General features: G+C 43.3%; 1 protein-coding gene across 7 annotated transcripts in view; it reads left to right on the top strand.

Annotated features, from left to right (window-relative positions):
- The window catches only part of ASH1L (ASH1 like histone lysine methyltransferase), a 193,359-nt gene that overhangs the window by 58,490 nt on the left and 118,742 nt on the right, over positions 1-16,127 (top strand). For 6 of the 7 annotated variants that reach the window (XM_047703838.1, XM_047703836.1, XM_047703840.1 and 3 more), the window contains one exon: positions 11,091-15,660. The exons of the other annotated variant lie outside the window; for it this stretch is intronic. In XM_047703838.1, the coding sequence (XP_047559794.1) occupies positions 11,091-15,660 (4,570 nt within the window). The remainder of the gene's footprint in view (positions 1-11,090; positions 15,661-16,127) is intronic. 7 annotated transcript variants of the gene reach the window in all.

Genomic DNA, 16,127 nt, shown 5'->3' on the forward strand with positions numbered 1-16,127 from the left:
AGGCTCCGTGTTTCAGATGTATCTGAAGGCATGAAACGTTGTAACTCCGGAAGAAGTCTAATAGGAGGCGGAAGGACAGCTGATAAATTGGGAGAAATATGTGTAACGTGAGAGAAAAAAGAAGTACCACTTCTGACACGCTGAGGGCTCTCCTAGATCAGTAGCGGTGAATGCCGCAGTGTGCAAAGAGGGTGGGGCCGAGGCCTCGGCGCCGTTATTTCTGTGCTGAAGAAATCTACGCCGTCAGCAAAATCCTGGGACCGGACATAACAGGTAACAAGTGAAATGTAAAGAGAAATACAAACAACAACAACACACCCCAAAAAACAAAAACCTTTCTAGGTTGTGAAATCTTAAGCGCTGGCCACGGGCAAACAGTCTTCTCTCCCCCCGGAGAACGTTAGCATCTCCCCAGAAGGCCTCCCCGCGGAACGGAGCGGGGACCGGGAAGCGGCGGGGACCGGGAAGCGGCGGGGACCGGGAAGCGGCGGGGACCGGGAAGCGGCGGGCCGCGCGACGCAGAGCCCGGCCGGCCGAGTCAGCACAGGCCGCGGCCTTGCGCGGCAGCTGGAGCCGCGGGGGCCGCCTGCAGGGCTTGTAAGTGTTTAAGTGGGCAAAAGCCGTTTGATGAAAACAGGACAATAATACGTAGATTTGAAAATGAACTTACGTGATAGTCCTAGAAATAATAGCATTTGAAATGAGAACTTAATGGACATATTGGAATGGTAAATGGGAGAGAGTAAAATTTCTGGGCATAGCTATCACCAAACACCCAGAGTGCCGGAGCTTAATCTCACAGGTGCCAGGGTCGGCTTGTCAGATGATTCGCGGTTTCTGCTGTACGAAGCATTGCCTGACAGTGCAGGAAATCACAAATCCTAAAGTGTTCTCTTGATTTACAGAAATGTATTATTAGTATAGTCTGGATTTTTATAATCTTTTTTTTTCCTTAAAAAAACTTTTTTTCCCTTCTGTACATAGCTGGTCCACGTGTGTAACTATTTACTGTACATCCCTTTAGATCGAGTAGTTCTCTGAAGGAAGTAATAGGACAAGCAGGCAAAGATTCATTAATTGGAAAAAACAAGATTCATTAACTGGATGTTCAGCATATATTCATAATAAAAAACAACCAGAAGTTATTTTAAAAGCAATGAGTTGGAGGTTGATTTTATGATGTCTGAAACCATTGAGTCAGTAATCTAACTCCTGATTTATTTGCACAGAGAGGTGTCTTCCTTGTATCATTGAAGTTAACTGAGCTATAAAACAAAAAGCATTTTAGGGGGCGCTGGGTGGCTCAGTGGGTTAAAGCCTCTGCCTTCAGCTCCCATCATGATCCCAGGGTTCTGGGATCGAGCCCCACATCGGGCTCTCTGCTCAGCAGGGAGCCTGCTTCCTTCTCTCTCTCTGCCTGCCTCTCTGCCTACTTGTGATCTCCATCTCTCAAATAAATAAATAAAATCTTTATTTAAAAAAAGCGCATTTTGGGCCCATTTTTATACAAGAACGTACATGTGCCTGTTGTGTGTGTGATGGAAATATCTGAAATGTAAAAGTGTTCGTCCATGGATGATAGTATTTTTTGTTTCGTTTTTAAAATAAGCATACGTTTATATTCGGAAGAACGCTCTTCTTGTGTTGAAAAAAATTAACATGCCTAATAGGATGCTTTGATACAATAACTTTTTCATTGGCTAATATATACTGTCTTAAAAATGGTACTTATTATTATTAGTTGTCATTTTGAAGCTTTCTTAGAACTATAAGAGGAGGGATACCTGGGTAGCTCAGTCGGTTGAGCATCTGCTTTTGGCTGGGATCATGATCCCAGGGTCCTGGGATCAAGTCCCGGGTCAGGCTTCTTGCTTGGCAGGGAGTCTGCTTCTCCCTCTGCCTGCTGCTCCCCCTGCTTGTGCTCTTTCTCTCTGTCTCTCTGTTTCTCTCTCTCTGACAAGTAAATACGTAAAATCTTTAAAAAAAGAAAAAAATGCAAGAGGATAATATCATCAGTACCAAGTGTAGTTTTCAACATCTTAATATCTCGTCAACTCAGTTTATCTAATATTATATCATGATTTGGAAGAAAAGATCTTTGAAAGCAAAACCAAATTATCTATGTATATCTTTGTTTTTCCTCTTTTTTTCTTAAGTTTATACAGCTTTTTTTTTATTAGCATATAATGTATTAGTTTCAGGGGTACAGGTCTGTGATTCATCAATCTTATACAATTCACAGCACTGACCATAGCACGTACCTTCCCCAGTTTCTACCACCCAGCCACCGCACCCCTCCCACCCCCACCACTCCAGCAACTTTGTTTATTTCCTGAGATTAGGAGTCTCTTATGGTTTGTCTCCCTCTCTGGTTTCGTCTTGTTTCATTTTTCCCTCCCTTCCCCTGTGATCCTCTTCCTTGTTTCTCAAATTCCTCAAATCAGTGAGATCATATGATAATTGTCTTTCTCTGATTGACTTTTTCACTTAGCAGTATACCATCTAGTTCCATCCACCTCATTGCAAATGGCAAGATTTCTTTTTTTTTTTGGTGGCTGCATAATATTCCATTACCTATATAATGGAATATTACGTATATTATATATAATATAAATATATATATATATATATATATTATGTATGTCACATCTTCATTATCCATTCATCTGTCAGTGGACATCTGGACTCTTTCTGTAGTTTGGCTATTGTAGACATTGCTGCTATAAACATTGGGGGGGGCGGGTGCCCTTTCAGACCTCTATATTTGTATCTTTAGGGTAAATGCCCAGTACTGCAGTTGCTGGGTTGTACGGTGGCTCTATTTTTAACTTTTTGAGGAACCTCCGTCCTGTTTTCCAGAGTGGCTGCCCCAGTTTGCATTCCCAGCAGCAGTGTAGGGGGGCTCCCCTTTCTCCGAATCCTCACCAACATCTGTCATTTCCCGACTTACTAACTTCAGCTCTTCTGCCTGATGTGAGGTGGCATCTCATTACAGTTTTGATTTGTATTTCCCTAATGTCAAGGGATGTGGAGCACTTTTTCATGTGTCTGTTGGCCATTTGGATGTCTTTGCGGAAATGTCTGTTCATGTCTTCTGCCCGTTTCGTGATTGGATTATTTGTTTCTCAGGTGTTAAATTTGGTAAGTTCTTTATAGATTTTGGATACTAGCCCTTTATCTGGTATGTCATTTGCAAATATCTTCTCCCATTCTGCAGTTGTCTTTTGGTTTTACTGACTGTTTCCTTTGCTGTGCAAAAGCTTCTTATGTTGATCAAGTTCCGATAGTTCATTCTTCCGCTTGCTTCCCTTTCCTTTGCTGATGTGTCTAAGAAGGTTGCTGCGGCTGAGGTCGAAGAGCTTGTTGAGGCTGAGGTCGAAGAGGTCGCTGCCTGTGTTCTCACGGATTTGGATGGATCCCTGTCTCACATTGTGGTCTTTTCATCATTTTGAGTCTATGTTTGTGTGTGGTGTAAGGAAATGGTCCAGTTTCATTCTTCTGCATGTGGCTGTCCAATTTCCAAAGAGACTGTCTTTTTTTTTTTTTTTTCCATTGGATAGTCTTTCCTGCTTTGTCAAAGATTAGCTGACCATAGAGTTGAGGGTCCATGTCTGAGTGCTCTGTTTTGTTCCATTGATCTATGTGTCTGTTTTTGTTTTAGTACCATACTGTGTTGATGATTACAACTTTGTAATAGAGCTTGAAGTCTATTGAATTGTGATGCCACCAGCTTTGCTTTTCTTTTTCAATGTTCCTCTGGCTGTTCAGGGTCGTTACTGGTTCCATACAAATTCTAGGATTATTTGTTCCATTTCTGTGAAAAACATGGATGGAATTTTGATAGGAATTGCATTAATTGTGTAGGTTGCTTTAGGTAGCATTGTCATCTTAGCAATATTTGTTCTTCCAATCTGTGAGCATGAAACGTTTTTCCATTTCTTTATGTTTTCCTCAATTTATTTCAAAGGTACTTTATAGTTTTCTGAGTACAGATTCTTTGCCTCTTTGGTTTGATTTATTCCTAAGTATCTTTTGATTTTGGTTGCAGTTGTAAGTGGAATTGACTCCTTAATTTCTCTTCCCTCTGTCTTGTTGTTGGTGTATAGAAATGCAACTGATTTCTGAGCATTGATTTTATATCCTTACACTTTACTAAATTCCTGTTCTAGCAGTTTTGGCCCTGAGTCTTTTGGGTTTTCCACATAAAGTGTTACATCATCTGCAAAGAGTGAGAGTTTGACTTCTTCTCTGCCAATTCTGATGTCTTTTATTTCTTTTTGTTGTCTGATTGCTGAGGCTAGGACTTTTTTTAGTACTATGTTGCACAGCAGTGGTGATAGTGGACATCCCTGCTGTACTCCTGACCTTAGGGGAAAAGCTCTCAGTTGTTCCCCATTGAGAATGATATTTGCTGTGGGTTTTTCGTAGATGGCTTCGATGATATTGAGGTATGTATCCTCTGTTCCTACACTCTGAAGAGTTTTGATCAAGGAAGGATGCTGCACTTTGTCAAGTGCTTTTTCAGCATCTATTGAGAGGATCATATGGTTCTTGTTCTTTCTTTTATTAGTGTATCATATCACATTGCTTGATTTGTGAGTGTTGAACCAAACTTGCAGCCCAGGAGTAAATCCCCCCTTAGTCATGGTGAATAATCCCTTTAATGTATTTTTTGATCCTATTGGCTAGTATTTTGGTGAGTTTTTGCATCCATGTTCATCAGGGATATTGGTCTGTCATTCTCCTTTTTGATGGGGTCTTTGTCTACTTTTGGGATCAGGATAATGCTGGCCTCATAAAATGAGTTTGGCAGTTTTCCTTCCATTTCTGTTTTTTGGAACGGTTTCAGAAGAATAGGTATTAATCCTTCCTTAAGTGTTTGGTAGAATTCCCCTGGGGAGCCGTCTGGCCCTGGGCTCTTGTTTGTTGGGAGATTTTTGATGACTCCTTCAATTTCCTTGCTGGTTATGGGTCTGCTCACGATTTCTATTTCTTCCTGGTTCAGTTTTGGTAGTTTATACGTCTCAGAACTGCATCACTTTCTTCCAGATTGTCTTATTTGTTGACAAATAGTTGCTCATAATACTTTCTTATAATTATTTGTATTTTTTCAGTGTTGGGTGTGATCTGTCCTCTTTCACTCATCGTTTTATTTATTTGGGTCCTTTCTCTTTTCCTTTTGATAAGTCTGGCCAGGGGTTTATCAATCTTATTAATTCTTTCAAAGAACCATCTCCTAGTTTTGTTGATCTATTCTGTTGATCTATTCTGTTGTTCTTTTGGTTTCTATTTCATTTATTTCTGCTCTGATCCTTATTATTTCTCTTCTGCTGGGTTTAGGCTTTATTTGCTGTTCTTTCTCCAGCTCCTTTGGGTGTATGGTTAGGTTCTGTATTTGAGATCTTTCTTGTTTCTTGAGAAAGGCTTGTATTCCTATATACTTCCCTCCTAAGACCACCTTTCCTGCATCCCAAGGATTTTGAAGAGTTGTGTTTTCATTTTCATTTGTTTCCATGAATTTTTAAAATTCTTCTTTAATTTCCTGGTTGACCCATTCATTCTTTAGTAGGATGCTTTTTAAGCCTTCATGTATTTGAATTCTTTCCAACTTTCCTCTAGTGATCGAGTTCTAGCTTCAGAGCATTGTGTTCTGAAAATATTCAAGGAATGATTCCAGTCTTTTGGTACCAGTTGAGACCTGATTTGTGGCCCAGGATGTGATCTATTCTGGAGAATGTTCCATGTGCACCAGAGAAGAATGTGTATTCTGTTGCTTTGGGTGGAATGTTCTGAATATATCTGTGATGTCCATCTAGTCCAGTGTGTCATTTAATGCCCTTATTTCCTTGTTAATTTTTTTCCTTAGATGATCGGTCCAGGGGCGCCTGGGTGGCTCAGTCAGTTAAGCGTCTACCTTCATTTCAGGTCATGATCCCAGAGTCCCCCTGCTCAGCAAGAAGTCTGCTTCTCCGTCTACCCCTTCCCCTGCTCATGCTTTCTCTCTCTCTCTCAAATAACTAAATAAAATCTTAAAAAAGAAAAAAAGATGATCAGTTCATTTCAGTGAGGGGGAGTGTTACCATCCCATGCTATTATTGTATTATTGTCGATGTGTTTCTTTGATTTTGTTATTAATTGGCTTATATAATTGGCTACTCCTATGTTAGGAGCATAAATATTTGCTATTGTTAGATCTTCTTGTTGGACAGACCCTTTAAGTATGATAGAGTGTACTTCCTCATCTCTTATTGTAGTCTTTGGTTTAAAATCTAACTTGTCTGATATAAGGATTGGCACCCCACCTTTCTTCTGCATGTCCATTAGCATGGTAAATTATTTTCCACCCCTTCAGTTTAAATCTGGAGTTGTCCTTAGGTCTGAAATGAGTCTCTTGTGGACAGCATTATCTATGAGTCTTGCTTTTTTTTAATCCAATCTGATACCCTGTCTCTTTCGATTGGGACATTTAGCCCATTTACATTCAGGGTAACTATTGGAAGATATTAATTTAGTGCCAATGTATTGCCTGTAAGGTGACTTTTACTGTATATTGTCTCTGTTTCTTGCTGGTCTGTTTTGTTTTTGGACTCTCTCTTTGCTTAAAGTATTCCTTTCAGTATTTCTTGTAGGGGTTTTGGTGATGGCAAATTCTTTTAGTTTCTGTTTGCCCTGGGTTTCTTCTTCTCTGTAATCATTGACCATTTACTGTGGGATCCTGCCTTAGGCTGATCTTCATTAATTGGAGAGCTATATTTTGGACAGAGGTGCAAATCCAGCTTCAATTCCAGTCCTATAGCAGCTTACAGGAGCTGTATATATCTCTACTTTTAGGCAGAATTTAAAAAAAAATTTTTTTTTTAAGTGGGGCGCCTGGGTGGCTCAGTGTGTTAAAGCCTCTGCCTTCGGCTCAGGTCATGATCCCAGAGTCCTGGGATCGAGCCCCGCATCGGGCTCTCTGCTCAGCGGGGAGCCTGCTTTCCCCTCTCTCTCTCTGCCTGCCTCTCTGCCTACCTGTGATCTCTGTCTGTGAAGTGAATAAATAAAATCTTTTTTTAAAAAAACTTTTATTGAAGTATAACTACATTTAATTCATAAGTGTGACAGCTCAGTGAATTTTCACAAACCCAGACACCCCGTTTAGCCATTATTCAGATTAAGAGAGAGTACACTGCCAGGACCCATTAAGCCCTCCTCATGCTCCTTTTCTTTTACTCCTAGGACATACCATACTACCTCATACTGGGAGAGACAGTTTTTCTGACTTTTAATAGTGTAACTAGTAATGCTAGTAATAGTGTAACTAGTGATGCCTGTTTGTGAACCTAATTTGAGTAGGACTGTATAGTACACAGTGGCTTCCTTCCTTCACTACTGTTAGTAAGCTTATCCATGTTATTGCACATAGTTTATACAAGACAGATTTAGGTCAGTTTTAAAATTGGAAATGCTGCAGTTTTCAGATACAAATGTATTTTAAAATACTTAGAATAATAAAACCTCTTAATTTTTAAGTTTTAAAAAGTAACTGTGAAAGTACAGAATGAGAATATTGATTCTTAATAGAATGGGAAAAAAATGTAAGAGGCTTCTTTAATTACAAGTTTAACATAAGTTGTACAGGAGACTGTCAAAGAAGTCTGTTTTCTCTTGAGCAAAATTGTAGGAGTCTAATCCAAAACCAGTGATTACATTCCCTTAATTCTGATTTCATCAGCTGTTGGTGGTGGTATGTTCTTCCGTAGTTTGCACAATGTAAAGAGGAGTATTGAGAAACAAACTCAGCCTTCAGGAAATGGCCAGAAGAGACATGAGACTGCTCAGGGGCAGGTTGAATATGCTGACTGAGTTCAGATGGGTGAAAAGCTTTGGAAACTAGAGCAGTCAGACTTACTGTATGTAGTTTGGGAAGGTAAGACTCAGATCAGTGAATGCAAGTTGCAGAAAAGCAGATCTTACTTCACTCTTAGGAAGACCCCTATTTTGTTCAAATGGCCTATACAGTGAAATTCCAGTGGCAGTGAACACCTCTAACACTCAAGACTATGGTCTCTATGTGCTATTTCCCATTAAAATGAACCAGAGTTCCTTGGGGAACAGACTGTTTCCAAGTACCAGATTGGAAATGTACAAGGTGATCCTAGTAATGGATATGTATCTCTTCACTTGTACTAGCCACTCTACTTTTTAATTTGAAATTTATCATAACGAAATGCTTTTATAATCTCAGGGTCGTGGGACTGAACCCCGTGTGGGGCTCTGAGCTTAGTGAAAAGTCTGCTTGTCTCTCTGTCCCTCTGCCCTTCCCTCTACTCATGCTTGTACACTCGTTCTCTCATCTCTAAAATAAATACATAAATATTTTAAAAGATAATTCAAAATAATTGCCTTCCATGTAGCTATGTAGTTAATTTGGTAGATGTGTTTGTTTACATTGTTTTTAATATTTAGAGATTTGGAATATTTTTCTGTATGATATAATTTTGTTTCTTAAATATTTAAAACACTAATTACTATAAGCAAATGCAGAGAGCTCTAACTTCTGGGTTTCTTTCCTCCCTCATACATCACCATTTTCATTCATCTTTGCTCTTTTTCTTCCATGTTTAATATAATCAGGCATATGTTCATACTCCTCTATCCTGCTTTTCTCATTTAACAATATATTCTTGAAGTTAATCACAGCACTGTGTTCCATAGTGCTCTGTTCTGCAGATACACTTTGGTTTATTCAGCCACTTGCCTGTAGATAATCATTTTAGGGATTTGCTATTAAAAGAGTGGTCGGGGCACCTGTCTGGCTCATTCGGGGGGAGCATGTGACTCTTGGTCTCAGGGTTGTGAGTTCAAGCCCCACGTAGGATATAGAGATTGCATAAATAAATAAATTAACTAACTAACTTAAAAAAAAAAACAAAACATTTTTCACAAACAACATTTTTAAGACATAAAATCTCAAAACATAGTGTACATTTTATTACTTTCTGTATCCATTATATTTCTGCCTGTGTGTCTCAGAATAATAATCCCACAGTGGGATTCCAGAGATCTAGTTATGTAGGTGGTAGTTTCCCAGTTCTTACTGATCTCCCTGCTGTAGGAGTCATACCATGTTACATAGAGTTCATGTCTGGGTACTGGAATTTGTGTTTTGTTGCTCTGCCCTGTTCCAGTGGGTCTTTTGTCTTTTCATGTGTCAGCGCCATACTGTTTTCATGATAGAAGCTTTAAAAAGTACTTTAACAGGAGCGCCTGGGTGGCTCAGTGGGTTAAGCCTCTGCCTTCAGCCCAGGTCATGATCTCAGGGTCCTGGGATCGAGCCCCACATCGGGCTCTCTGCTCAGTGGGGAGCCCACTTCCCCCCCGTCTCTCTGCCTGCCTCTCTGCCTACTTGTGATCTCTCTCTGTGTCAAATAAATAAAATCTTTAAAAAGAATAATTTAACATTTGGTGTAGTTATCCCCTTGCTTTTCTTCTTTTTATGTTTGGGTTGGTGGGCAGAGGGAGAGAGAGAATCTTAAGCAGGCTCCACGGATGCTGGGCTTGATACAACTCTGAGATCATGATCTGAGCTGAAATCAAGAGGCAGACACTTAGCCAGCTAAGCCACTCAGGTGCCCTAGCTTTTCTTCTTTTAAGATTTTGCTAGCTATTCCTGCTTGTCTATTTTTTCCAATGAATGTGATAATTTTTCTTATTCCTGAAAGAAATCTTGGTGGTATTCTTATTGGGATAGTATTAAATTTGTAAATTTGTTTAGGGGAGAATTGTCATCTTTTTGTCGTCTTTTCATGAATGCAGTACGTTTCTCCATTTGTTCAAGTCTTTCATTCCTCTTTCATGGCTAAAAAGAACTCTTTCTGACAATCATACTTCAGTTTAAAAAAAATTTATTCTGAAGGAAAAAAGAGGAAATGGAAAGAAGATCACTTTTTTTAAAAGATTTAATGTATTTATTTGACAGAGCAAGAGAAGGGGAGAGCATGAGCAGGGGAAGCAGCAGGCAGAGGGAGAAGGAGAAGCTGGCTCCCCCCTGAACGAGGAGCCTGATGCAGGGTTCAGTCCCAGGCCATGACTCCAGCGGAAGGCAGACCCTTAACCAGCTGAGCCACCCAGGCGCCCTAGAAGACAATTCTTTATTGTTATCCAAAAGTAAAACAGATTGGTGTGTGAAGTCATGAATTTGCCTGTAAAGTATATGGTGAGGATTTGTGAACTGGATAACAATTTATTTTAATGATTTAAAAGTTATTTGTAGCCCTAAAATGTTATATAAAACTACATTCTAAAGAAAGTACAAATGTGGGGCGCCTGGGTGGCTCAGTGGGTTAAAGCCTCTGCCTTCGGCTCCCGTCATAATCCCAGGGTCCTGGGATCGAGCCCCACATTGGGCTCCCTGCTGAGCAGGGAGCCTGCTTCCTCCTCTCTCTCTCTGCCTGCCTCTCTGCCTACTTGTGATCTCTGTCTGTCAAATAAATAAAATCTTAAAAAAAAAGAAAGAAAGAAAGAAAGAAAGTATGAATGTATTTCACTGTCCTTTTTACTCCTGTCACTGAAGAGGGAACTGGAGTGACTAATCACTCAGGACCATGAGGGAGCATGAGCTGAAGGAGTGGCTGTGGGGGTCATACGGCGCTAGGTGGGGATCTTTGAAGACAGTGAAGGAGGTAGGCAGTGATCAATTATTTTAACAAAAGGACCATGGGATATTGTGACCAACAATTCTTCTCTTTTCAAAAACAGTGCATTTGTAGGCTAATGTGTGTTTATTCAGTTTAAAGTAAGAGTAGACTGGTAATCTGCCTTTTTAGAACAATGTCAAAAAATAATAGGGGTTTTTCTAAATGCTGAGTAATAGATATAGGTTTGTATGGAGGGTTGGAATTCAGCAAAGACAGAACACTTTGCTGGCCTCCGACAGCAGCAGAGGAGCTCTCATCCTGAGGCACAGTGTTACATCCGCCAGGCTTTTTTCGAATAGCGCCATTGCCTACCTTGATCTGATATGTGATCAGTCGGTTTGTTCACTTGTAATGCTGACCTGAAGTGATAGGTTTATTCTCTCTGAAACCTTTTTCTTGTTCAAATTTTAGGACCCTTCCAAGTTGTACAAGAAAACAGGTGATGTCGCAGCCGTTGAATGCCAGTCTGAAGAGAGCGTGCATCTTCATTCGCAGGGAGCCCACAGTCCTCTGTCCAAGAAGCTTTCTCCGATGCACTCAGAAATGACAGATTACATTAACGCGGCATCCTCGACTCTGGTTGGTAGCCGGGATCCTGATTTAAAGGACAGAGCATTACTTAATGGAGGAACGAGTGTAACAGAGAAGTTGGCACAGCTCATTGCAACTTGTCCTCCCTCTAAGTCTTCCAAGGCTAAACCGAAGAAGTTAGGAACTGGCACTGCTTCGGGCTTGGTTAGCAAGGATTTGATCAGGAAAGCAGGTGTTGGCTCTGTAGCGGGAATAATACATAAGGACTTAATAAAAAAACCAGCTATCAGCACAGCAGTTGGATTGGTAACTAAAGATCCTGGGAAAAAGCCGGTGTTTAATGCAACAGTAGGATTGGTCAACAAGGACTCCGTGAGAAAACTCGGAGCTGGCAGTGCAGCCGTATTCATTAATAAAGACTTGGGCCGGAAGCCAGGGACTGTCACTACAGTAGGGCTGCTGAGCAAGGATTCAGGAAAGAAGCTAGGAATTGGTATTGTTCCAGGTTTAGTGAATAAGGAATCTGGAAAGAAATTAGGACTCGGCACTGTGGTCGGACTGGTTAATAAAGACTTGGGCAAGAAGTTAAGTTCCACCGTCGGCCTGGTGGCCAAGGACTGTGCGAAGAAGATCGTAGCCAGTTCCGCAATGGGATTAGTGACTAAGGACATGGGAAAGAAACTAGTGAGTTGTTCTATGGCGGGACTGGTCAGTCCAGACGCCATAAACCTTAAGGCCGAAGCACTGCTCCCCACTCAGGAGCCACTTAAGGCTTCTTGTAGTACAAACGTCAGTAGTCATGAAAGCCAGGGAATTCCGGAATCCCTGAAAGATAGTACCACCAGCAAAACTTTTGAGAAGAATGTCATACGGCAGAGTAAAGAAAGCATATTGGAGAAGTTCTCAGTTCGAAAAGAAATCATTAATTTGGAGAAGGAAATGTTTAATGAGGGAACATGCATTCAGCAGGACAGTTTTTCAGCCAGTGACCGGGGGCCGTACGAAACCTCGAAGCACGAAAAGCAAGCTCCCGTGTACTGCACTTCTCCGGACTTCCAGACGGGAGCTGCTTCTGACATGTCCACAGCAAAGTCCCCTTTCAGTGCGGCGGGGGAGGGCAGCCTCCCTTCCCCGTCACCTACTGCATCGGGTAACCCCTTAACCAGAAGTCCCCCTGAAATGTCTTCACAGTTGGCCCCTCATCCGTTGCTTCTGAGTCCTCCCACGGACTTGCTGGAGGACATCTCCGGATCTGCTGGCAAGAAGCAGTTTCCTGCAGAAAGTGCCCACCTGAACGTCGGTCACAGGTCTGCGGGTCACAGCGTGAACATGGAATGTAAAGGAATCGATAAAGAGCTAGCTGATTCAAAAGCCACACACATAGATATTCCAAGAATAAGCTCTTCCCTGGGAAAAAAGCCACCTTTGACTTCTGAGTCCAGTATTCACGCGATCACGCCCTCCGTGGTTAACTTCACTAGTCTGTTCAGTAACAAGCCCTTTCTGAAACTCGGGGCGGTAAGTGCGTCTGACAAACACTGCCCGGTTGCCGAAAGCCTGAGCCCCAGCTTGCAGTCCAAACCGCTAAAGAAAAGGAAAGGGAGAAAACCCCGGTGGACTAAAGTGGTGGCAAGAAGCACATGCCGGTCTCCGAAAGGGCTAGAACTAGAAAGATCGGAGCTTTTCAAAAACGTTTCGTGCGGCTCACTATCAGGCGGTACTGCCGAGCCAGCCAAGTTCATGAAAAACATCGGCCCGTCTTCATTTGTTGACCATGACTTCCTTAAACGCCGGTTGCCAAAGTTGAGCAAGTCCGCAGCGCCATCTCTCGCTCTCTTAGCTGAGAGTGAAAAGACATCGCCCAAGGCTTTCGCTGCTCACAAGCTGCCCTCCAGCATGTGCGTCTCTAGTGACCTCCTGTCCGGTATCTATAAGCCCAAAAGAGGGCGACCTAAAGCAAAGGAGATGCCACAGCTGGAAGGCCCGCCTAAGAGGACTTTGAAAATCCCTGCCTCCAAAGTTCTCTCTCTGCAGTCTAAGGAGGAACAGGAACCCCCAATTTTGCAGCCCGAAATTGAAATTCCTTCCTTCAAACAAAGTCTTTCTGTGTCTCCTTTTCCGAAAAAACGAGGCCGACCTAAGAGGCAGATGAGGTCACCGGTCAAGATGAAGCCACCTGTTCTCTCCGTGGCCCCGTTCGTTGCCACTGAGAGTCCAAGCAAGCTGGAGTCGGAGAGTGACAACCATCGAAGCGGCAGTGATTTCTTTGAGAGTGAGGACCAGCTTCAGGACCTGGACGATCTGGACGACAGTCACAGGCCCACCGTCTGCAGCATGAGTGACCTTGAGATGGAGCCGGATAAAAAAATTACCAAGAGAAACAATGGACAGTTCATGAAGACAATTATCCGCAAAATCAATAAAATGAAGACTTTGAAGAGGAAGAAGCTGTTGAATCAGATCCTGTCAAGCTCTGTAGAATCCAGTAATAAGGGGAAGGTGCAATCCAAGCTCCATAACACAGTGTCGAGTCTCGCCGCCACCTTCGGCTCTAAGCTGGGCCAGCAGATAAATGTCAGCAAGAAAGGAACCATTTACATAGGGAAGAGAAGGGGTCGGAAACCCAAAACTGTCTTAAATGGCATCCTTTCCGGCAGCCCCAGCAGCCTTGCGGTCCTTGAGCAAACTGCGCAGCAGGCGGCCGGTTCCGCGCTGGGACAGATACTCCCCCCTCTGCTGCCTTCGTCCGCCAGCGGTTCGGAGACGCTGCCGTCGCCCGTCTGCTCTCAGTCTTCCGGGACCAGCGGAGGCCAGAGCCCCGTGAGCAGCGACGCTGGCTTCGTGGAGCCCAGCTCAACGCCGTACTTGCACTTACACTCCAGCCGGGGCAGCGTGATTCAGACTCTGGCCATGAAGAAGGCCACCAAGGGGAGGAGGCGACTCTCTCCCCCGACCCTGTTGCCAAATTCTCCCTCGCACTTGAGTGAGCTCCCCTCTCTGAAGGAAGCAACTCCTTCTCCCATCAGCGAGTCTCACAGCGATGAGACCATCCCCAGCGACAGTGGCATTGGGACAGATAATAACAGCACGTCAGACAGAGCGGAGAAGTTCTGTGGGCAGAAGAGGAGGAGGCATTCTTTCGAACACGTGTCTCTGATTCCCCCTGAGACCACCACAGTCCTGAGCGGCCTGAAAGAAAAACACAAGCATAAGTGCAAGCGCCGGACCCACGATTACCTCAGCTACGACAAGATGAAAAGGCAGAAGCGAAAACGAAAAAAGAAATACCCCCAGCTCCGAAGCAGGCAGGACCCGGACTTCATCGCGGACCTGGAGGAGCTGATAAGTCGCCTGAGTGAGATTCGAATCACCCACCGAAGCCACCACTTCATCCCGCGAGACCTGCTGCCCACTATTTTTCGAATCAATTTTAACAGTTTCTATGCGCACCCCTCCTTCCCCTTAGACCCTTTGCACTACATTCGGAAACCTGATCTGAAAAAGAAGAGAGGGAGGCCTCCTAAGATGAGGGAGGCAATGGCTGAGATGCCCTTCATGCACAGCCTTAGTTTTCCTCTTTCCAGTACCGGGTTCTACCCCTCCTACGGCATGCCTTATTCCCCCTCACCCCTGGCGGCCACCCCCCTGGGGCTGGGCTACTACGGAAGGTACCCGCCTGCGCTCTATCCTCCTCCTCCTTCTCCTTCTTTCACGCCCCCCCTTCCGCCCCCTTCCTACATGCATGCTGGTCATCTACTGCTCAATCCCACCAAATACCATAAGAAAAAACACAAGCTGCTTCGACAGGAGGCCTTCCTCACAACCAGCAGGACTCCCCTCCTTTCCATGAGCACCTACCCCAGCGTCCCTCCCGAGATGGCCTACGGGTGGATGGTCGAGCACAAGCACAGGCACCGTCACAAGCACAGGGAACACCGCTCTTCCGAGCAGCCCCAGGTTTCCATGGACGCGGGCTCTTCCAGGTCTGTTTTGGAGTCTTTGAAGCGCTATCGATTTGGAAAGGAAACTGTTGGAGAGCGATACAAACACAAGGAAAAGCACCGATGTCATATGTCCTGCCCTCATCTCTCTCCTTCCAAAAGCTTAATAAATAGAGAAGAGCAGTGGGTTCACCGAGAGCCTTCAGATTCTAGCCCACTGGCCCTGGGACTCCAGACGCCTTTACAGATTGACTGTTCGGAAAGTTCTCCAAGTTTATCCCTTGGAGGATTCACTCCCAACTCTGATCCGGCCAGCAGTGATGAACATACGAACCTTTTCACAAGTGCAATAGTGCAAGGCAGCTGCAGAGTTTCGAACCCTAACTCCAGCGGCCGGAAGAAAGTAACGGACAGCCCTGGACTGTTTTCCGCACAGGACACTTCGCTAGCTCGGCCTCACAGGAAGGAGCCACTGCCTTCCGGCGAAAGGGCAGTGCAGACCATGACAGGTAAGCGGGTTATTGTTTCCTTGTCATTTGTATGGGAAAAGGAGGATATTCTGCCTACAGGTTGCCTGATACGTGAATGTGGACCTTTAATAGAGCTCCTGGTTTTTGGTTTGTGTTTCTATAAATAAATGTGAAATGTTGTCTTCAAAGTTCTCATTTTCAGTAGATGTGAGAAGTAAGGTAAGGTATATCTTTGCAATAATTTTGAATTTTGAGAAGAGATACCATTATAAAAACAAGTAACGCTCAGCTTTTGGAAACCAGGAAAAATGATTCTTTCTTATGCAGAAAGGCCATTACACAGTTTCTTCTGTGAAAAATGGCTCATAGATATGTTAGGAGCTGTGCAGGACTTTCAAGATACATGCCATTCTAATAATCACAAGTGATGTTATGTTATAGGAAGAAAAGTTGGTAACCCTATATGCCTCAGAACAAAAATCTAGGCATTCAGAATCACCAGCTTC

Source organism: Lutra lutra, chromosome 15 (assembly GCF_902655055.1).
Source record: "Lutra lutra chromosome 15, mLutLut1.2, whole genome shotgun sequence".
NCBI classification, from domain to species: Eukaryota; Metazoa; Chordata; class Mammalia; order Carnivora; family Mustelidae; genus Lutra; species Lutra lutra.